The sequence below is a fragment of the Mus pahari genome, chromosome 12, assembly GCF_900095145.1.
Source record: "Mus pahari chromosome 12, PAHARI_EIJ_v1.1, whole genome shotgun sequence".
Lineage (NCBI taxonomy): Eukaryota > Metazoa > Chordata > Mammalia > Rodentia > Muridae > Mus > Mus pahari.
In genome coordinates this window covers 43,338,609-43,363,277 of record NC_034601.1, presented here as the reverse complement: position 1 = coordinate 43,363,277, position 24,669 = coordinate 43,338,609, and the positions used below count along the sequence as shown (strand labels likewise).

At 36.8% G+C, this 24,669-nt stretch overlaps 1 protein-coding gene across 1 annotated transcript in view; it reads right to left on the bottom strand.

Moving 5' to 3' along the window:
- Myh15 (myosin heavy chain 15) overlaps positions 1–24,669 on the bottom strand; it is a 148,018-nt gene that overhangs the window by 70,005 nt on the left and 53,344 nt on the right. Inside the window, exons 15-22 of the mRNA XM_021209387.2 lie at positions 21,309–21,485; positions 20,110–20,242; positions 17,436–17,503; positions 16,484–16,571; positions 13,884–14,001; positions 12,929–13,052; positions 10,423–10,559; positions 1,702–1,957 (exon numbers count right to left, since the gene is read on the bottom strand). Coding sequence (XP_021065046.1) covers positions 1,702–1,957; positions 10,423–10,559; positions 12,929–13,052; positions 13,884–14,001; positions 16,484–16,571; positions 17,436–17,503; positions 20,110–20,242; positions 21,309–21,485 — 1,101 coding nt within the window. The remainder of the gene's footprint in view (positions 1–1,701; positions 1,958–10,422; positions 10,560–12,928; positions 13,053–13,883; positions 14,002–16,483; positions 16,572–17,435; positions 17,504–20,109; positions 20,243–21,308; positions 21,486–24,669) is intronic.

Genomic DNA, 24,669 nt, shown 5'->3' with positions numbered 1-24,669 from the left:
TTCTTAACAGTATGGATCACTAAGTAGATTTAGAATGGGAACCAGGAATTCCTATTTTTTAAAAAAAATGTGGCTGGCATACACTAATGTTCTACAATAACTGTTCTGCTTAATACATTTCAGAAATGTCAGTTTTGATATAAAGTGTTACTTATGATACAGCCTGATGAATGCATTGGCAAATATCATCCCAAAACAAAATAATAAATTGTCTCTTTCTGAAAGTAATTATTTATATTTGTTTTCAGTTAGTTTTGTTTTCTGTGGATTTAAGTAGCAAGATCTTCAAATCAAACTACACATAATTGTATTTGAACCCAGGATTATTCAGCCTAGCACTGTGGTCTGCAGAGTTTAATAAAGGTAAAATTGCATCCCTGCCCTTGTGGGTATTTGGGGTCACAGTAATCCAAAGGACTATAGAGAAAGAATGTGAGAGGAGACTGGAAATTGTATATAGGTGTCAGATTAAAAATGAAGGCTGGTGTGCCTGGAATGGGAATTTGGAAACTAAAATGTGCCTGTTACAAGAACAGAGGGAACCTCAGAAGGAACACAGTGTGTTTTCTTTAAAACGGGGGTTCCTAGCCCTAGTAAAATCAGAATCATATATGCAGGTTCTTTATATCCACATATCCTCTACTTAATCAAAGTATCTGAGAATAAGGCCTTAGCATCTTCTCTTCATTTACACTTCATGGGTGTGTCTGTTACTATATCAAGGTTGAGAAGGATCTTTAAAGAACTCAGCTAATTAGTAATGACTTGGAGTATAGGGGAGGAAGCAGATGACAAAATTGAGGAGATATGACATATTATACAGACAAAAACCTGTGGCGATCTGTCAAGCTTCTGGGTGACCAACTAAAACCCCATCTGCTGGCTTGCTAATGGGTCACTGTCAGTAAAGATCCAGAGCAACAGCAGGATGTGATGGCTCATTTCTGTAATCCCTGGACTCAGGAGGTTGAGGTAGGAGGAATGCCATGAGTTCAAGGCCTGCTTGTGTTGCTTAGTAAGTTCCAGGCCAGCCTGAGTCAGAGAAAGACATTCTCCCAAAATCAAAGATCTAGATCTCCCTGGACCCATAAGAGCTTATGATAACACTGTGCACAAAATATCCACTGGTAATTTGTCATTTCTTTCTTCTCTTCCTCTTCTTTTTGTTTTTCGTGTATATATGAGTGTAGTAGGCACCTGTACATATATGTGGCGGTCAGAAGCTGACATCAGGTGCCTTCCTAGATGGTTCTTTGCTTTATCAATTAAGGCAGGGTCTCTCAGTTGAACCCAGAGATCATAAATCAACTAAACTAACTAGACCGTTTGCCACAGGTATCTCCCATCTCAGTGTTCTGAATTTATTCTGGGGATACTGCTGGCCACTCCACTTGCTTTTTCATAGTCCAGAGGTATATAAATCCCTGTCCTCACACTTGTGGCAAGTGCTTTATCAACTGAGCATCTCCCCAGCCCACGTTTACTCTAAGATGTGCTACCAATAAAATCACTTTAATTTGATACTAAGGGGTTTTTTTGTTTATATGTTTCCACAGTCTCTGTTTAATAAACATTTACATTATTTAAAAAGAAAAAAAAAGCTAGTGCATGCTTCTGATATTTTTCTCAGCTGGGCAATGTTGATGGAACTACTTAGTCAAATTGAAAGCTAGCTGTAAAGAAGGGATGGGCAGCACTCACAGCCTGCAACTGAAGAAGTAGATCAGTTTTTTCTTGGACGAGGGAGACTTGCTTTGTTTTCAGCTCCTCCCTCTGGGATTCTGAACTCTCCAAAGCTTTTTGTAGTTGTGCACACTCTTCCTTCAGGCCCGCTATCTCCTCTCCCGCTCCTGCAGACTTAGCAAGGGGCTTGATCTTGAAGAAGAGCCCCATCCAGGGCCAGTTCTTCACAGCAATGAAAGCTCTTATGTTCTCTTGGATCAAAGCAAGAGCATCCCTAAAGTATGATTGAAAAAAGGAAAAGAAGTTAAGACAGACTATAAAAAAAAAAATAAAAATGAATGCCAGTAAAATTATAAATAAAATAGAAAATGTCACAAATGACCCCAAAGAATTATAAAGGGTTATGAAGACTGCTATGAACATTTATAAGCTAAATATATGACACTCTTGGAGAACTGTAAGCAGAGTCAGGTTGTATGGGTATGACGAGAGTCTTGAACCTTCCTTTCTCTTTCCATGATTTGAAGAATGCCATTTACAATAAGCTACTTATCATGATTTATCACCCAGCTTCATGGCCTGAGACAACAAAACTAATTATAGACTGAAGAATCTGACACCATGTGCTAAAATAAATATATCCTCTTTGTAACTAGAAGTGAGGAACTTAATCATTAAGAGAGGCTGGAAGAAGCTGAGGAGGAGAGCAAGCCCATAGAAAAACCAGCAGTCTCAACTAACTCAGCCTCCTGAGATCTCTCAAACACTAAGCCACCAGTCAGGCAGCCTGTATGAGCTGGTCCAAGGCCCCTGACATATAAACAGCAAAGGACCACCTGGTCTGGCCTCAATGGGAGAAGACTTACATAACCCTGGAGAGACTTAAGGACCCAGGGAGTGGGGAGGCCTGAGGGTGGGGTGGGGGGCATCCTCTTGGAGACAGGGGATAGGAGGATTGGGATGAGGAACTATGGGAGGGCAGACAGGGAGGAGGGCAATGACTGGATTGTAAAAAAATAAAAGTTAAAAAAAAAATCTAAACTAAAACTGGTTGGCTTCAGCAACGCATTAAGCCAAAGAGAAAAGGGAGTTTTGAAAAACTGAAGATGGGTTTTTTGAAACAAGACCATCATATATTTCTTTAAAACAATGAAGAAGAAGAAAGAACACTCAAGAAGAAATTTATGACATGCCACTAAGAGAAGAACACTTAGACCCAGAAAGCCATAAGGACCAAGAAACTCAGTGAGAAAATGTGCTCTCATAACAGCACAGAAAGCACAGGGTTGGCTAGAGAGAAGCTTTCGAGCCATGCACACTGAAAATACATAATTTTTTACAGCCAGAAGGTTGTAAAGGTTTACTGCCAGAAGTTTGCAAGCTTCCTTAAAACTCAGGCTTGCAAAAGATCCCAGAAAAATAGTTTCTGCCCGGTATTATTAGGATTTGCAGAGAAAACTTGATTCTTTTTATCTAAACTCAAGGGCTTTGACATCAATATTGGCAAAGGACAGTAACCATAACTTAGACCTAAAAATAACATTGTTTTTAATGCTGCACCCAATAGAATAAGCAGAATGATTTAAGACTTTAATTCTACTTCCACTACTAGTGAATGAATGTAGCCTCTGACAAAGTGGTTTTTCTTCCAGACCATAGATGGGCTGAAAGTTGGTCCTCGGAATACAGACCATAATTAAAACTAAAGTGATGTTACTCTACCTGATATATAAAATAATGAGAATTTTAACAAACACAATCAGAACAGTTACATAAATAGATTTGTGGAATGAGGAAAACAGAGAAATTAAGAAAGCAATTCCATTTATAACTGTATCATAAAACAAATTACCTAGCAATAAGTAAGGTGCAGAGGTAAAAATATCTGTACACAGAAAATTAAAATATTAATGAAATGAACTATAGAAGATTCAAATACATAGAAAAAAATCACACACTTATAAATTGAAAAACTACTACAGTACCACTTTAGTTTGGGGATTTACACTCTATAATGATGGATCCTGTGGAAGCAGGAGCAGGAGGTGGGTAGGTGGTCACACTTTCTCTGAGGGCAGGAAGCAGTGGGTGTAGACCTTCAGCCCCTATGGTGTTACTCCATCCACTCAGGGTGGATCATCCCTACTCCATGAAACCTCTCTAGAAACAAGCCAAAATAGACCCTTCCTTTCATTAACTTGTTTTACTCAGATATTTAATCACAGCAATGAGAAAAGTAGCTGATGTGTCCACTTCTGGGGAGAACATATTATAAATACATATTATGTAATAAATTTATTACATATTATGTAATAAATGCATGTCATATAATCCAGATTGTTTTTGAAGTCCTGGTCCTTCCTTCTGTCTCCATTCCCCAAATACTGGAAATACAGGCACGCAACATCATGCCTAGTTAAATACAGCTGATCTTAAATGTTCTCAGCACACACAAAATATATCTATATAAGGTGATATGGTAATTACCCTGATTGCAGCAATCATTGCACAAAATGCATACATATGAAAACATCAGATTATATACTATAAACATATAATTTTTCAATAAAACTTCATAAACACCAGAGAAAAAGAAACAAATACATTGAAAATGAATACATCTCACAAAGATGAGCTAACAAATTAGTGAAGTTGAGGGGAAAAAGAAAATGGAAAGAAAGTTATCAATACACTAAATATATGTACATATATATGTTTATATATATACATATACATATATACCATAAAAGAAAGAAAGACAAAATAAACAATATTAGGAATAATGACATAGGAATTATTGAGGATTACTTTCTGAGAATACAATTATAGATATAATAAATATTTAGCTATTATAATTGATTAATATATAATATAAACAAATAATTCATAATATTACACAATTATTTAATCAATAAATAATTCATAATCTGACTCAAAATGTAATATGTTGAGCACATTGAGAATTATGAAATCTACCAAAAAACATTAAATTCGTATTATTTAATGGCAAATATTTCTAAGGGTCAATGACTAGATAATTGCAACATGGAATTAGAAAAACATTCTGGGTCGGGCATGGTGGCGCATGCCTTTAATCCCAGTACTCGGGAAGCAGAGGCAGGCGGATATCTGAGTTCAAGGCCAGCCTGGTCTACAAAGTGAGTTCCAGGACAGCCAGGACTATACCGAGAAACCCTGTCTCGAAGGAAAAAAAAAAAAAAGAAAGAAAGAAAAAGAAAAACATTATGTATGGAAAAACAAAACATTCTCTAATTCTTTTACAGGGTTAGAATAATATTTGCCTAAACCTATATAGCATAATATAAATTAAATGAAATTACAGGCCAGTCAACTCATTTTTTAAAATTTAATTGTAAAGTTATAACAAAATGTATCAGTGTGAATCAAAGTAGGTTAAGTGTTTTAAAGATTTATCAAAACCCAACACATTTGTAGGTTAATTTAGGAAGACAGTATGTTAACAGATACAGATAAAAATTTAATCAGTTCCTTATGTAAAAAAATAAATGTTCTACAGAAGAAATGAAAGCCATGGCAATACTCTCTAAACAATACATCAAAAATTTTAATATGATTCTTTAAATACAAATGATAGCTTTTGCCAATGTCAGAAATATACCCCATATATAAAAGTGTGGCAAGTGGAATCTTATGGACAATTGCTGAGCTGTAAATCAGAAAACACTATCCTACAAAGTCAAAATTGGAGGCAACCTAAAACCCTGAGAATTGCGATCCCTATCTGTGCTTTGTCACTAACTAATCAGAGAAGAGAACATTGTAAGTTATATCATCTTCAGGATATTTTATTTAAAGAATGGAGAAATATTAAATATCACTGGAAAACTGCAACATACTTAATGGTGCATGACATTTTAAATAGCACAAATTTAATCTATGCTATTTAAGGAATACATGGTGGTATAATTAAGCAATGGGATACTCTATGACATTTAAAATTAATGATCTTGATTTTATGAGTCCTACATTCATCAACACAGATTTACTTCAAAGGGGGCTTTGAGAATAGACAAAAAAAATGTCATAAGGAAAATTATTTACATGAAGTAAGTATGTAAAACCATTCAGCTAGTTAAGGATATCTGTATAGTATATAGGGCTACACAGAGAAACCCTGTTTTAAGAAAAAGAAAAATATCTCTTTACATACTAAAGAATGCAATTATAGTTTTACATGAATTAGATATTTATACGTGTGACAGAAAATAATAAGAAATTTGTGATCTGAGGAAATTAGATTTGCATCAAGGGGGAAAATATTCAAGGGCTTCAATGGTGGCAGTTAATTTTTAAATTGTCAAAGATTATGTAAAAAAGTTAGGAATCAGTATTCCTTGATGATGGTGCCATGACAATGTACTATATTATCTGTATTTTATGAATCTTATATAACTCCCAACCATTTTTGATAAATAATTTAGAAACAATGGGTTTTAATGGCCTCATTTTATAAATAAATGAAATAAATATAAAGAAGTTGAAAACTTTATATATAACTGGAACCAGGTGTGGTAGTACACATCTGCAATCCCAGCATTCTTTTTTGTTTGTTTGTTTTAAGTTTTTCTTCTTTTCAAATTTTTTATTAGATATTGTTTCATTTACATTTCAAATACTATCTATCCCCTTTCCTAGTTTACTCTCCGAAAATCCCCTATAGCCTCCCCCCTCCCCCTGCTCCTGAACCCACCCACTCCTGCTTCCTGGTTCTGGCATTCCCCTGTACTGGGGCATAGATCTTCGCAAGACCAAGGGCCTCTCCTCCCACTAATGGCCAACTGAGCCATCCTCTGCTACATATGCAGCAAGAGACATGAGCTCTGGGGGTACTGGTTAGTTCATATTGTTGTTCCTCCTATAGGATGAAGACACCTTCAGCTCCTTGGGTACTTTCTCTAGCTCCTNCATTGGGGACCCTGTGTTCCATCCAATAGATGACTGTGAGCATCCACTTCTGTATTTGCCAGCACTGGCATAGCATCATAGGAGATAGCTATATCAGGGTACTGTCCGCAAAATCTTGTTGACATATGCAGTAGTGTCTGAGTTTGGTGGTTGTTTATGGGATGGATCCCGTGGTGGGGAAGTCTCTGGATGGTTGTTCCTCAGTCTCTGCTCCGAACTTTGTCTCTGCAACTCCTTCCATGGATATTTTGTTCACCATTCTAAGAAGGAACGAAGTATCCACACTTTGGTCTTTCTTCTTCTTGAGTTTCATGTGTTTTGCAATTTGTATCTTGGGTATTCTAAGTTTCTGGGCTAATATCCACTTATCAGTGAGCATATATAATGTGTGTTCTTTTGTGATTGGGTTCCCTCACTCAGGATGATGTCCTCCAGATCCATCCATTTGCCTAAAAATTTATAAATTCATTGTTTTTAATAACTTCATAGTAATAAATTGTGTAAATGTACCACATTTTCTGTATTCATTCCTCTGTTGAGGGACATATGGTTTCTTTCCGGCTTCTGGCTATTATAAATAAGGCTGCTATGAACATAGTACATGTGTCGTTATTACAAGTTGGAGCATCATCTGTTATATGCCCAGGAGTGGTATTGCTGGATCTTCCAATAGTACTATGTAAAATTTTCTGAGGAACTGCCAAACTGATTTCCAGAGTGGTTGTATCAGCTTGAAATCCCACCATCAATGGAAGAGTGTTCCTCTTTCTCCACATCCTCAGCAGCATCTGCTGTCACCTGAGTTTTTGATCTTAGCCATTCTGACTGGTGTGAGGTAGAATCTCAGAGTTATTTTGATTTGCATTTCCCTGATGATTAAGGATGTTGAAAATTTTTTAGGTGCTTCTGAGCCAATCGGTATTCCTCAGTTGAGAATTCTTTGTTCTGTACCCCATTTTTAATAGGGTTATTTGGTTTTCTGGAGTCTAACTTCTTGATTTCTTTGTATATATTGGATATTAGCCCCCTATCAGATTTAGGATTGGTAAAGATCTTTTCCCAATCTTTTAGTTGCCTTATTGACAGCATCCTTTGCCTTACAGAAGCTTTGAAGTTTTATGAGTTCCTATTTCTTGATAATTGATCTTACAGCAAAAACCATTGCTGTTCTGTTTAGGAATCTCTCCCCTGTGCCCATATCTTCGAGGCTTTTCCCACTTTCTCCTCTATATGTTTCAGTGTCTCTGGTTTTATGTGGAGGTCCTTGATCTACTTAGACTTGAGCTTTGTACGAGATAAGAGTGGATCAATTTGCATTCTTCTACATGCTAACCGCCAGTTGTGCCAGCACCATTTGTTGAAAATGCTGTCTTTTTTCTATTGGATGGTATTAGGTACTTTGTCAAAGATCAAGTGACCACAGATTTATGGGTTCATTTCTGGATCTTCAGTTCTATTCCATTGATCTACCTGTCTCTCACTGTACCAGCACCATGCAGTTTTTAATCACAATTGCTCTGTAGTACAGCTAGAAGTTGGGGATGGTGATTCTACCAGAGGTTCTTTTATTGTTGAAAATGGTTTTTGCTATCCTAGGATTTTTGTTATTCCAGATGAATTTGCAAATTGCTCTTTCTAACTCTGTGAAGAATTGAGTTCAAATTTTGATGGGGATTGCATTGAATCTGTAGATTGCTTTCAGTAAGATAGACATTTTTACTAAATTAATCCTGCCAATACATGAGCATGGGAGATCTTCCCATCTTCTGAGATCTTCAATTTCTTTCTTCAGAGACTTGAAGTTCTTATCATACAGGTCTTTTACTTGCTTAGTCAGAGGCACAACAATGTATTTTATATTATTTGTGACTATTGTGAAGGGGGTTGTTTCCCTAATTTCTTTCTCATTCTGTCTAGCCTTTGTGTGGAGAAAGGACAATGATTTGTTTGAGTTAATTTTGTATCCAGCTACTTTGCTGAAGCTATGTATCAGGTTTAGGAGTTTTCTAGTGGAATTTTTGAGGTCACTTATGTATACTATCATATCATCTGCAAATAGTGATATTTTGACTTCTTTCTTTCCAATTTGTATCCCCTTGATCTCCATTAGTTGTCCAATTGCTTGGGCTAGAACTTTGAGTACTATATTGAATGGGTAGGGAGAGAGAGTGGGTAGTCTTATATAGTCCTTGATTTTAGTGGGATTGCTTCAAGTTTCTCTCAATTTAGTTTGATATTGGCTACTGGTTTGCTGTATATTGCTTTTACTACATTTAAGTTTGGGGCTTGAATTTCTGATCTTTCCAATACTTTTATCATGAAGCGGTGTTGGATTTTGTCAAATNCTTTCTCAGCATCTAATGAGACAATCATGTGTTTTTTTCTTTGAGTTTGTTTATATAGTGGATTACATTGATTGATGTCCATATATTGAACCATCCCTGCAATCCTGCAATCCCAACACTCTTAAGAGGTCAGAGATAGAGGATCGCCAGGATTTCATGGCCAGCTTTGTCTATTCAGTGAGGTCTAGGCTAGCCAGAGCTGGCATAATGCACTTTCTCTCAAATAACAACAAAACTAAACAAACAAACATAATGCAGAAGACATGGTCCTTGCAACAGAACTCCCATGCTACACGATAAGAGAGGTACAAAAGATCCTCAGGAGTTGCCTCACTAATAATTTTTATAGTCTTGATCATCTTTGGACAAAAATAATTAACAAAATATAAATCAAACCAATTATACCAAGCCTTGTGGGCTTTCTTCCAGAAGTTAAACTATACTAAGGAAAAATTATAACCAATATTGAATTTCTTGTTCATGGTCTGTTCAATTAGCTTGGTTTACATGGTTCTACTAAAAAATTAGAAAAAAAGAAAATTAAAAAAAGTGTTTCTATTCAACATGCCTGATATGAAACAAGAGCTACAATTATAAGTCATTAAATCCATAGTTGCTGAGACAGTGGAAGTAAGAGTCGCCAGAGCCCATGTATGTGCACATGTGTGAGCATGCATAACACACACACACACATGCACACACACACACACACAGGGACTTTCCCTCTATTTAGTTATTTTGTCGTATGTGTGCCAATTGTTTAAATGTATTTTTATTAGAATACAATTATACCACATCTTACCTTCTTTTTCCTCCCTCCAACCTCTATCATATTTGCTCTATCTCTATCTCTCTCAAGTAGTTTGTCCCTTTTCTTTGATTATTGATTGTGTGTGTGTGTGTGTGTGTGCGCACACACAAATACAGCCTTGTGAGTCCAATTGTATACATATGATTTTAGAGCTGACTGCTCTGTATATTGGATATCCATTTATGGGGCCTATCCTTGGGAAAGGCTAATAATTCCCACTGTCTAAGTAATTGTTAGTTGCCTATTATTCTTTAGGGTGAGATCCCCAGAAGATTTCTTCCTTCCACATCAGCATGTCTATGAAATTTACCATTGTTTAGTCTTGTTTGGGTGTGTGCCCATATTATCAGGTGTACTAATGGCATAACTGCAAAACACATTCACTTTCCAAAACCCACAATCCTAAACATTAACTATCCTTCCCAAAGTGAAGATAGGAAGAAACAGAATTAATATCTGGATCATTGGGAAGACAGAGCCCCTTTATACTGTCTTTTTTTGTATAGAGATTTTCAAGACTCAGACTCAGCAGACTAGGCTATGTACCACAAACTATTACAGGGCACTGAAATAAAGTCATATTGGTTGAGGAATGAATTGCTCTGGTAGTGGGAGAAGAGCGGGGAGAGTTAATACCTTTCTTCTAGAATCTTCTGGAAGGTGATGCGCATCAGCTTTCCTCGTGCTCTGGCTTGGAACAAAGTGAAGACTTTAGATATTTTTTCATCCCTTCTTTCCTCTAACTGGTCCAGAATGAGAGCTTTAAAAAACACCTAAAAGAGTCAATCATACACAATTTCCCTCATCAGATGAGTTCAGCAGTCCTTTGAAAGATGCCACGGACAACTAACATAGTCTCTGGGGGAGCTGTACGAGTATTTGTACATGTTTATTCATTGTGCAAAATTTCTATCCTAGGGAATTTCATTTTCTAACTCTAAAGGGTTTAAAGGACAGTGTATATTGGATACATTGGCAATCTGATCATTTCCTCTGTACTTCCCCTTGATTAATAATAATAATGTTTAAAGAACATGATTTAACTTTTAAAATGAGCTCAGGCACACAGCACTTCAAAGGATGTGGCAGAATCTACAATTATCTCTGTGAAGGACAGGGCAAAAGTATTTCTGGGTTGGTGAGTCATCAACAGTTGTGTTGAACACTTGTCTGGTTTTTAAAATATAAAATGATTTTAGTATGCTGGCAGTGGTTTTTATTTTTTTCAATATGTTTCAATTAAAATAAAATTAGATGCCTCTTCCCATCCCTTTCCTTCTAGCTGTCCTCCTTTGAATCTTTCCAATATTCCCCTCCAAGCTGATAACATATTTTTCTTTTGTTAGTTCTCTCCCTCATCCAGTACCTCTTCCTCTCCTTCTCCCTACGTGTGCATGCATGTGTTTACATATACACACACACAAATATATCTCCTATTACATATACTATTCTTGTTTGTATATATATTGCTTCAGAGAAGACCTCCCCTCTATAACCAATAAGAGGGCTTATCTCTAGGAGATCCTCATTCTCCTCTGACAGACGTTAGTTGCCAGTGGTTCTTTGGGTATGAATGGAACCCCATGCAATTATCCATTCTGTGTTAACATGTTCATTGATAATACTATTTCTAGGAAACAGAACCTCAATGTCCTTCAACAGATGTGTGGATAATGAAAGTGTGATACGTACCACAATGGAATATTATTCTACTATAAAGAAAAATGAAATCACGAGATCTGTAGAAAAATTGGTGGATCTAATGAAGATTATATTGAGTGAGGTAATCCAGATCCAGAAAGACAAAAATCACCTGTTCTCTCTCATCTGCAGTTCTTAGCTCCAGATTCTCCAATGTGAGTTTACAGAATGGAATAATCACAGAAACCAGCTAAGCATAAAGGGACCATGGAACTAGATGAGGAAAGAATACCAGCATACTGGAAGTGATTCTTAAACTGCCCATAGATTGTAGCACCATAGTTTACTGACTCATGCACTAGAAAATACTTTTGTCCTACACATGAGAGACTTGGCAATTCCTGTGAATAATCAGTAAGAACAAACGTGAGGTAAATAGCTACCTAAGACACAAATTTCATAGAAGAAAACATGTGGCCCTTCTTTAGAGGTACTTTGAACAATTGTAAAAGTGAATTGTTGCTTAAAATATGTTCCCTCTTGCCAGTAGGCCCCTCTCACTTTCTTTTCTCCATCCATGATGAAACCCTCCTGAATGTAGGTCACTTAGGATTCTCATTAGCTCATGTGAGTGCCATATGGCAAAACAATGAGCTATAAAGAAGAAACCATGAATGACAAACAGGATTCCTAGGTACTCAAAATATAAGTAACATTCAAAATATCAAGTGACACTCATAAAACTATACTGCAGGGACAGGTTTGCTTACACACACCTAACAATTCAGGAGGCTGAGGCAGAAGGATGATGTGGCAAGCTCAGAGAGGATGAATAGACAGAAACTAGACAGACAGAAAACGCTTCATCCTATATCCTCCCATTCTCCTTCAAAAAAAAAATTAGTCTTACATGGATCTCATTAAGAACAACATGGTATTGACTACCATATGGGCAACATAGAATTGACATGATCATGTTTCAAATAATTGGTTTTGGTTTGTAAATTATTTTTAAGTTACTAAATTATTCAAATAATACACTTTTCCAATGCAGCAGACTACATAAGACGTTTCACATAGGCAAGCATTGTCTCTGAGAACCTGTTTTATAGTCTCTTACTCTGTTTTATATCTCAGAAAGATCAATTCAGTGTTTTATAGATTGGCACAAATTTGGCTAGACAATTAGCTATACAAGCTTATATGCAACACAGAGTGTAGTTCAGCTACAGTGTGCTTGCCTAGAATTTTCAAGGTCCTAGATTTAACCCTGAAGACTGAAATAAATAAAGTAAATGAATTCTTGACTTGTTTAAGCAAATATGGATTTTCTTTCTCAAACAGAATTGAAGTTTCCACTGTAAATTTGCCTCTATTTTTATTATTTCTCTTCAGAAGAGCTAAAGAACTTATTTAATAATGAAGCATTCAACTATAGTTTGAAATACACACCCTTTCCTCCCACTTCCCTCCAAATGCCTTCTTGGACATTCTGGGTTACCTTGGTGACTCCACACTGGTACTGGGAATGGTCTATCTCCAAGAAGTCAAGCACTTCTTCAGTTGCTTTTCTGCTGCTCACAGACTTGCTCTTTGAAAAGATCCTTGGGTTTAGAATACAGTACCTAGTGTGAGATGGAACCAGGGTCATACAACACGGAGTAATCTGAAACAAGTGAGAAAATGCTAGCACAGATATCTATCTTGCCTTCCTATAACAAAACTCCTGCTCTCAATTAGTGAAGATAGTATCAGTGATCTGTCCAGTGGGTCAGATTATATTTTCTACAGTGTTTTGATGGTCAACTTAATTTACTAGGTTAGAAGAGAAATGGGCAACATGTAAGGATCTTTGTTATATTGACGGGGAAACTGAAAGATTGAGTTGACAGTTGAAAATGCTGTTCACCCTGATGATGAACTGTAGGCATGTATCTTTCAGTTTCCAGACAGACAGACAGTTTCTTCTTGATCTATCATATTTTGCTCAAATTTCCTTGATTAACTTAATGGCTTTCACTTTTCAAATTCAGGACATAGAAAGCAGAGATGCCCCGCCCCACTGCCTGCTATCACCTACACATTGCTGGCATCCTTCTTTTCAGAACTGCTAAAAAAAAGCACGGGCATGATTGGATAGCAGCTACCACTAAGCATGTACACTTCCGAGATGCATTGCAGGCTCTCCATCTTCCTTTCATGTATATTTCTTCTATATATGAGTGTAATATCCACTAAAGGAGATTTAAAGGCTCCAAAGCTATATAGATATCGGTATTAAGAACAAATAATATGGAACTATGTTAGCATATAATCTATCTCACCACCACAAAAAACTCACATCAGTTTATAGAGTGGAGTACACCAAGCAAATAAACAATCTAGGCATAAACAGTCCATGCAGAGGAAACAGAACAGATGGCTTCCGAATTTTGGAACCTCCAATGTATGTCTACCTTTGCTTAAAGTCATCATATAGCATCCGACTTGGAAATGCTTCACAGTATACTCTAATTCCTTCTAAGACACCATTACAGCGCAGCTGCTGGAGAACCAAGAAAGGATCCATTACACCTAAAAGAGAGGGATACAAACATCTATCATACCAGATATTACCTACATTGCTACATCTCAGGTATAAAAACATTTGAATTCAGTGCTCTGGGCATGAGTATTCACAGTACTAACTTCCATCCCAATGAAACTTACAGTACTCATTCTACTATAGACATGATTTACATTTTTTTAATGAACAACACGCTGATATAGAAGACATCATAGGCAATTTCTCAAGGAACATAAAAAAGAGCACATATTTGGCTATTTGTCATGGATGACATCATATATTTAAGCCATGCATTTTATGACTAAAAGCAGCCAAAGAGGGTGATCAGAGCACAAAAGTGAACTGCCATTTCTAGCAGGAGGAGGGAGGGACTACAGGCAGGATACATGAAATGAAAGGGGAAGGTGGACTGTGATGGTTTGTATATTCTTGCACCAGGGAGTGGCACCATTTGGAGGTGTGGCCTTGTTTGAATAGGTGTGACCTGGTTGGAATAGGTGTGCCACTGTGGGTGTTGGCTTAATACTCTCGACCTAGGTACCTGGAAGTCAGTCTTCCACTAGCAGCCTTTGGATGAAGACGCAGAACTCTCAGCTCTTCCTGCGTCATGCCTGCCTGGATGCTGCCATGTTCCCACCTTGATGATAATGGACTGAACCTCTGAAACTGTAAGCCAGCCCCAATAAAATGTTGTTTTTTTATAAGACTTGCTTGGTCATGGTGTCTATTCACAGCAGTAAAACCCTAACTAACAGTGGACCAACAACAAAATCCTGTTTGCATTTATGCCTAGACTGAATTTGGCCATATTTCACCTTCATTTTCCCCTTATTATATTGCCAGTGTCTTCATTTATTCTATAGTGTGAGCATTCCTCTATCACCACTTTGTTCAAAAAGAGCATCCCTTCTACTCTGTGAGCTGGAATCTCTGATGGAAGCCTTTGAAAACCCTTCCAAGGGACCAGTGTATGTGACCTTCATCAAGTACTTTGAACAAAGCCAAGGACCATTCCCTGTACAAAAGGTCTGCTATCTCTCTGTATCTTAGATCACAGACCTAAGCTAAACCATATGCCAGTACTCCAGTCTTCTTATGGTAAGGACTAGATCTTTTATAACAAGTCAGGGGTGGTTAGAAGCTTCTGATACTTTAAGATCAAACCCACTCATCCCCTTTATTACATACGAAGGATTGTTTTATAGCATAATGATTTTGTTGAAAACTTGATGAAATTCTCATTGATTTAATAGAAGTCATTTAATAGGTAGAAGAATTGCTCCAAAATTCAGAGGCAGCTGATTGTGTTCTTTGCTAGACCAAAGCAGGACCCTTAGATGCATTCAGAAGCCCAGCTGAGGTCTGGGAATGTGGCTCAAATATGGCATATTTACTTAGAATGTGTGGAAGCCTTGTATTATTCCAGTCCTAATACCACAGAGAGAGAGAGAGAGAGAGAGAGAGAGAGAGAGAGAGAGAGAGAGAGAGAGAGAGAGAGACAAACACATGCCAATAAAAACAAAAAAACAACTTATAAGAAATAATGAAGCTATAGATATGTATACGAACACACACACACACACACACACACACACACACACAAAATAAACTTGTAATGTTGAAATGTATCCACATAAAAATTCCAGTAGCATTGTTTGAAATCACAGTCTACCTAATTAGATCATAGTCTTTCAAGATTAGTTTCTTAATTATAGTAGATTAATAAAAATACAAGCTAGTGTAGACCCACACAAGCACTATTATGATATGAGTTCCAAGAGTATTTGATGCTCCAAAGACACGGTGCTTGTCATATATAGCTTCCTTTAAGCACCTCAGACTAAAGCTCTAAGAAAATTATTATTCCAAAGAATTTGCTGAAAAGCTTTAAATTACGACCTCAGGAATGTGGTCCAGATAGTTTAATTTGAAAATGTATTTTTTCTTAAGAATTACAAATGGAAAAATTACCACCATTCTTTCATTAATATCCTTCCATCATTAACTCATTGCAAAAGTATCTACCATCCAGAAGTACATAATTATGTAAATAGGCATACTAAGGAAGATAATATTGGAAAGGTTATTAGAGAACGTGTTTAAAATTTTCTGACATGATCTTCTTGGTCAGTTTAGAAAATGAAAAGCAAGTACTATTCATGTGCTAAAATATCATCCTGATTTAATATTCAATCCCTTTAAAAATAGTTTCTCTTTATAATGAATTAAATAGGAGCACATCCATGTTTTAACAAAGACCAATTTAATTTGGAGCATACTTTGAGAAATCTTTGTGTATAACAACCCAGAACTGAGTTTAATAAACCTAGATGAGGGTCCAAAGACCTCATATTTCAATTTCTTTCATCTTTCTATGTGAAAATCTACTCATATATAAAGGAAATAGTAAATAATTCTTCAAAATACATTCAACAGGGCTGATCCAAAATACATTCTCTATTGCAAAGAGTAAAGATGTCTAGTTCTTACCTGGAATTTTGTTCTTATTAGGATTTATACATCTCACAAAATGAGGTGCTGTTGATTTCAAATCTGTCATCAATTTATTTATGTTCTCCTAAAATAAAAGCCATAATAAACACAAAATCACTTTTCAAGCTGTAAAATAACCCCAGAAAGTCTCAATCTATCAGTTGAATCTAATACACAACATGAATTCAATAGCATTACATGCTTACCAAACACATTATTTCTTCCCTGTGGCAAGTCAATACTTATCCAACAGACAGAGTTCCATTGTGAATCATTTCCACCTGCTTTGAATTTGAATGCTGTAGCTTTTGAAGCTAAGAAATGAGATTTCTTTACAAAAGAAGTCATTTCTCGACTTTTCTCTTTTGAAAGCCTTTAATTCTAGGTCAGATTCTTCAAAATCACAATCAGGATTGTTTAAAGCACTTATTTGAAAGAGTGGAGAAAGCAGAATAGAGAAGGGGAAGAAAAGGCTGGGGTACTGACTCAGCCTTGGCTTGGTTCTCCACACCCAGCATCACCAGAGTTGGTCCTCTCTTGAGGCACTGGAGAGCCAAACTCTGAAGAGGTAGATACTGAGGTGCCTTAGCTTCCTATTGCCTAAGAACAGTTCTATCCACTGGGAGTCGTTATGAATCAAGAGTCACAGCAGAGACAGGACTGGTGCAGAGCTTACAAAAGCACCTAGTCAGTGCACCACTAGTGACTTCTAAAGCCCTTCCAATGACAAGATAGCTCCATCTTTTCCACCTTAGTGGAAATGTCCTTTCCATGAAAGTCTAGTCACCTTAGCTTGACACCCAGAACCCACATAATGGTAGGAGAGAATTGAGTTCACAGTGCTGTTCTCAGACCTCCGCAAGAATGCTATGTCATTCATGTTCACACACCTCATACACACACACAGAATAATATTAATTACTTAACCAACTTAAAAGATGTAAATTACTTTATGGAGAGAAGTAATCAATTGAAATGATGTTCCTTTCTTGTGTGACTTCCCACCAAACTGTGTAGCTTAAAAAGAAAAAAAAGAAAAAAAGAAAACAACTTAAAAACTCATTTTTCTAAAATATATAATGTTATAATAGTCTGGATAAAAACAAATTCATACACGTTTTTAAAACATGATAATATGTACCAAAAAGCTTTGGGAACATGCACATCCTTCACAAAATGCCTATGATGTTTCTCCCTAAAGAAATAATCAGAAATCTATATAAAGATCCTCACTCAACCATTATCTAGTCACTGTGGAAAGTTTTGAGCAAAGGTGAACTTAAGAAATGTCTATTAAGATGTGTCAAATTATGAATAAATATGTATACAGTAGAATACTCCAAGCTTGAAAATGACTTTGTAGATCATATAACAAATGTGGAAATATTTTAATTTTTATTTTAAGAGAAGTAGTTACAGAATATCTATTCTGGATATCATTATCTTGATTGTGTTAAGCACAGTGATGTTATAATTGACTACAAATTAAACATCTTGGGAGACCTGCAAACCAAAATGTTATTAATAGTTACCTACTGTGTGATAAGATAGGCCCTTTTATGTTGATCTTTTTTATTTCCCTACATTGACTGCTTATGGCAACACTCATGTGCTTTCAAAACTTATTAAAAAGGCAAATCTATTTCCCATTCCTTATTACTGAAGCAAAAGACTCAACACTAAGTTAAAATATCTTACAAACAGCTCTGTAGCTCTAACCCACTCAGATAAACAACAGCAGAAAGACAAAAGCCACTGGCAATCTGGACAATACAGGACACCAGTTAGTAGAGAAAACTTAAACACATATTTTGTGAATCTGAATAGTAACTCTGTAGAAATATATGCCATGAAATTTATTAATGAATGTCCTTTTGGGAGGCTCATGTCCTTTAAGTGGATCACATGACTTCTGTGGACACCATTTTACCTGTTTTTGAATGGGACCTGATAACATTTTGAAACTATAACTTTGATCTAAAATACAACAACTTGTCAAGAGAAAGTAAGGATATTTGTGGACAATTTAATGTGAGAATGAGTTAGAATTTTTAGAAGCAATTATTTACAAGAAGTGCTAGAATAAGTTTTTTTTTTTTCAAAGATCGTCCTTTTCCTTCCATTCTTCCTTTCTGGATGAAAAGAATGCAGCACACCTTGAACATAGAGACTCTAAATTCTTTTCCAATTATCTGGCCATCCTCCCTCTCTAATTCTTCTATGAATTGTCAGACAATTAGCCAACTAAGAACCATAAACTATGCAGTCACTATCTCACCAACTCAGAGACACCTTAGAAGCCCAAGACAAAAGGTAAGTACAGTATTCTGTTTCAGTCATCCTGGGTTTCTCAGAGACTGCAGTAAAAGGAGAAGAAGCTTGAGTCCGGCCACTGTCAAGACACAGTCTTTCAAACAGAAAACAACAATAATAAAAACCTAATAGTAGAATCAGGCAATAGTACTTCTCCCAAATTATAGAAAGTAAACACTTTTTATCTCCTCTTAATACAAGCCAAAAGTATAGCAGACTTGCATCTTAATTATATCGTCATATGCCGAAGAATCTAGTAAAGCTAAATTCTTCATCTACTTCTTGACCATATTGATCAGGAGGCCTAGATCAGGATAAGAGAGAGCAGGAATTAATGTGAAGCTGGGTACAAAATAATAGAAAGGTGAGAATGTTAGGAAGTGACAGTGCTACCGACAGAAGAGTGGAGGCACTCCACCCTATGTGTGTGGAGGGAATCTGAACTTGTTAGATTTAATATTTACCAAGTGTTTCCATTTTGCAGAGGAAAAACATCCAGAGACATGGGGAAATATTTTGATTTTTCAACCTGTATAAACCAAAGATGATAGATAGATAGATAGATAGATAGATAGATAGATAGATAGATAGATAGATAGATAGATACAGACAGACAGACAGACAGACAGACAGACAGAAGACAGACAGTCAGACAGACAGAAATATAGATACACACACACACACACACACACACACACACACACACGCAAACCACGCACAAACTTTGGTTCAAAGCTGCCTAAAAACATCTTGAATTTTGCTGAAATGTTTCTCTGTATGATGTAGCCTGTAAGTTAATAAGAAAGCAAATTATGACTAACACTGAGCAAGTTGCCAGGTCCTAGCTCAATACAGTCAGCCAACTATTCAAACCATGTTCACATAAAATAAATGCCAGGTATAATTAACAAAGCTGTCTCACTAACTTCCAGTTTTGCACATCATCTTTTTGTCTCTGGCTATGAATAGTGCCTCTTACTCATGTTGTGGTTTGGTGTAACATGAATCCTTTTATTTTGTTCTGCTTTAGACTGCCAACCAATAAAGTCAACTAAGATTCACAAAACCAGATTGATCTTTGATATATATTTGAGGATTATTGTCCCCAAACTATGCATCAAGCTGTGTTGTCAGTTTTCTCTTTTATAGGTAAGTCTAGAAAAAAAGCATGGATTAGTCATAAACACTCTAGGACAGAAAAGACATCACAGAAAGCAGTTCTTATAACAGAAAGAAGAAAGGACCCGTGCAGAAGCCAGGTGACCAATCAATCCGATATGAAGGTAAAATGTGTATGGAAACTAACTCACCACTACCAGCAATGTTTTCCTTTGTAAAGAGACTCGCCAGGACTTTGTTGGAAGACTTCTGAAGTAGAGCCACCAATGTTTCATTAAGAAGCTCTTTGTTCTTTCCAATCCAACCACTGATATTATAAGGGACCTTTGGAAAGGTACAGGTTTCAGGTAATATAATAAGAAAAGGTATACATTAATATGAAAAATTGTACATTGCTTTAAAAAATTCCACAAATTGTATCCTTTTGTATTAATTTATTAATAATATTGAGTAATATTCCAAAAAGCTGTCATACATCCCAATTACATTTTTTTAATTTTACATTTTCAAAGGAAAATAAAATAAAAAGATCTGACAGATAAAAAGGAAAGTACAGAAAAAGGGACCAAGGAAGGATGGGTTGACCTTTATCTCCATTAGAAATATTTTATATTGGCAACTTTTGTAGGCAGCACTAAAAAAAAAAAAAAAAGTTTCTATTCTCTCTGATATATAGTGATAACTCAAAGTTAGCAAATACAATGGTATTTTACATATTGTTATAACTATATTTCATGATATCAAGAAGAAGATTCTCTGAGAACACTTGGGAGATCATTTTAGGTTGATGTATATTGTCATCATTCATTGGGGATATATCTGCTCTGTTACAATCACTGGCAATAAGAAGGAAAAATAATTGGAGAGGCAAGATAGATCATTAAAAATTGTTTTTTGCACCAGGCAGTGGTGGCACATGCCTTTAATCCCAGCACTTGGGAGGCAGAGGCAGGAGGATTTCTGAGTTCGAGGCAAGCCTGGTCTGCAAAGTGAGTTCCAGGACAGCCAGGGTTGAGACCATTACACTATCTCTTTTTTAAAAGATAATTTCTGCAATCACTAACACAATGTCAAGTTAAAAGAAAGACAAACATGCGGAGCTATCCCATGATTTTAATGGTCTCTAGGCCTTCCTACAGTTACCGTGTTTTGAGAGCAGATGACAGTGTACACTGAGATTTGTGACATTTGTGTAAAACCTTTCTTAGTATGAATATGCCACTTCCTGAACACTAAAAGTGACACCACCTCTTTTCTTTCACTGAGATGTTCCTGTTCATCTTATCACTTAATCTAACGAATACTAAAAAATATTAGCTGAGGATTTTAGACCAATTCATTTGATGTAGAGACCAGAAAAAGCAGGCCTGGGAATGTAAGACTAACTCACCACTCCTGCATAATGAGCAAGTTCAAAGTGAACTTCGAAGTTCTTCTCAGGAGATGTGGGTTTCTGGAAGTCAGCTGACTTCCCAAAATGGTGGTCAAAGAGTTTGGTCTTTAATGTCTTGTCAGTAGCTTTAGGAAGCATACATTCCTCTTCAAGGATGGAAAGGATGCCCATGGGCTGCAGGAGAGGAATAAGAGAAAGTTCTAAAAACCATCAGAAAAGAGTGTTTCCAGTAGTATGTCAATATAAATCTCTCACAAAGAACTCAGTTGACAAGAACAAGCCAATCACACCATGTGTCCTGTAATTATATTACCTGAAGTGTCATGCTGACACAAGCAGTGGCAGTGGTAAGCTTCACATTGTAATAACATTCATGTGGGACAGAGATAATAATCAAAATGAGAAAATAACTATGAAAGAATTAACTTAGTTCCATGTATGTGCTCTGAAGAAACTGTGTAAAGTGGAAAACTATATATTTAATATTATTTACCTATTCACTAAGTAACTTGGAAGTACTTTCCAAGGTCCCCTCACTGTTATCTCAGATGATTAGAGATAAGGCAGTGTAATTTAGACATAGGTTCCAGCCCTGAAGTGTGTAGCCAAAAAGATATGTAATTCATTAGAAAACAGGTGCAATATGAGCCCATAACTGCTAAGAGCAAGGTTGCTTGTTGCAAGATCACAGGTCTTGCGACTCTCTCCAGCCCTTCTCACTCTTGAGTCTTGAGACACTGAGGATCTCTTCTAACTTTCCTAATAGATCCTTGAATTCCGATCAGAGCTACTTTTTTTTTCATTTATTTTTTCTTTTTTAAAAATCATTTTATTAGATATTTTCTTCATTTACATTTCAAATGCTATCCCGAATGTCCCCTATACCCTCCCCCCACCCTGCTCCCCTACCCACCCACTCCCACTTCTTGGCCCTGGCGTTCCCCTCTATGGGGCATATAAAGTTTGCAAGACCAAGACGCCTCTCTTCCCAACGATGGCTGACTAGGTCATCTTCTGCTATATATGCAGCTAGAGACACAAGCTCTGGGGGCACTGGTTAGTTCATATTGTTGTTCCACCTATAGGGTTGCAGACCCCTTCAGTTCCTTGGGTAATTTCTCTAGCTCCTCCATTGAGGTCTCTGTGTTCTATCCTATAGATGACTGTGGGCATCTACTTCTATATTTGTCAGGCACTGGCATAGCCTCACAAGAGATAGCTATGTCAGTGTCCTTTCAGCAAGATCTTGTTGGCATATGCAATAGTGTCTGCGTTTGGTGGCTGATTATGGGATGGACCCCCGGGTGGGGCAGTCTCTGGTTTGTCCATCCTTTCGTCTTAGCTCCAAACTTTGTCTCTGCAACTTCTTTCATGGATATTTTATTCCCTATTTTGGGGAGGAATGAAGCAGAGCTACTTTTTAAGAGCAAGAGCTTATGCTTAAGTGTTTTCAGAAAGAGAATTCATACCAGTGTCAAGCTTCTGGATATACAATGCATTAAAAAAAAAAACTCTATTTATACTTAAATTTCCTTCTAAATAGCTCACTCGAACCACAGGAAATGAATTTCTTTTTCATTCCACATAATAATTCATCATATATTTGAAAATAGAAATTGTAATTATTTGTCATTCTAATACTCACATACATACATACATAAGTATACATATATATACATACATATGTGTATATATATATATATATATATATATATATATATATATATATATAATGTTTTCCATACTTTAGCTTGAAAAATTATTAGTATCGTGTACTTGTGTACTTGTTTGACAGGGAGATAGACATACACATACCTCACTGTGTGTTTGTGTGTGTGTGTGTGTGCGCGCGCGTGCGTGTGCGTGTGCATGTGTGTGTGTGTGTGTGTGTATGTGTGTGTGTGTGTGTGTGTAGGCTGTAGGACAACCTCGTATAGTGGACTCTTTCATTCCACCTTTGTATATCTTCAATGGGTCCATAGGTCAGAATGGATAGCCAGGATTTTGTGACAACCATTTTTATGCCTTAAGCCATCTAGCGGATCTCAGGTTTTCTTTTCTTCAATTTTTTTTCTTATGGACCCACAGTGTACATCTTATAGACAGTACATTGAACATTACAAAAGTAATTTTTGTCTCCTCCATTTATTCCAAGACTCGAAAAGCAGTGAGTAAAGAGGTGTTGTGAGCACAAAGCAGCTGATGTAAAGTGAATGCCCGTCTTGTACATAAAACACGTGGTTTTGTGAGTTCTTGGCAATGGGAAAAATAAGAACGGTGAAGAAAAGCAGGAGAGGAGAAAAGAAAAGTGGACTGCCATAACTTAAATAGCTGATGAACTCATGCGCATGTGCAATCTCTTGGAACTTTGGAAGAACGAACTCCATCTCATACTGTGTAGTTTCCTATAAAACAACAGCTAAGGCTGGGATGACTCATTTAAAAAACAGAAGCATCTACTAAGAGGAAGCCTGTTAACAAGAGGGCTATGGCAAAGCCTCATAAGGACAGGCATTGCTCCCAGTATCCACACCTGAAGAGGCTCTGGTCCCTAGTGAAGTCAAAACTGACTTGATGAGCAGATGTTTGATGTAAACCAACTAGATTTACACCTTAAAATGTAATGCTTTTTGTTTTGGTTTGGTTTGGTTTTGTGTTTTTTTATTTGTTGTTGTTGTTTTGTTTTTTGTTTTCTTTTGTTTGAGACAGGGTTTCTTTTTGTAGCCCTGGCTATCCTAGAACTCATTCTGTAGACCAGGCTGGCCTCGAACTCAGAAATCCACCTGCCTCTGCCTCCCAAGTGCTGGGATGAAAAGCATGTGCCACCACGCCCGGTTTAAAATGTACTGGTTTTGCAGCACTGAAAAGGGGCAAGCTACTGTCTTCAAGGCCTTCTTTATTTCTCAGTTTCTCTAGTGGTGCAAACTTCTAATGAATACAGAACTCTCCAACGAAGTAACTTCCAAATGAGTTGGGAGGAATAATTATTTAATACCTCATAACATCTTTACTACTGTCTCAGATTTTTTTTCCTGTTACTGTAATTAAATCTCCTCAAATTACAGCATCTCAGGAGAGCAAAGGATGCACGTTCCAGTCCATCACAGTAGAGAAATTATAGCAGCATGAGCTCACGTCAGCTTCTGACATTACTCACAAAGTCAGGAAGGGGAGAGTATTGAGTATGCGGTAGTTACCACTCGCAATTAATTTGGCTCTTTCCATTGGGCATAGTACTACCGGAAGATCCAGCAATNCCTCTCCTGGGCATATACCCAGAAGATGCTCCAACTGGTAATAAGGACACATGCTCCACTATGTTCATAGAAGCCTTATTTATAATAGCCAGAAGCTGGAA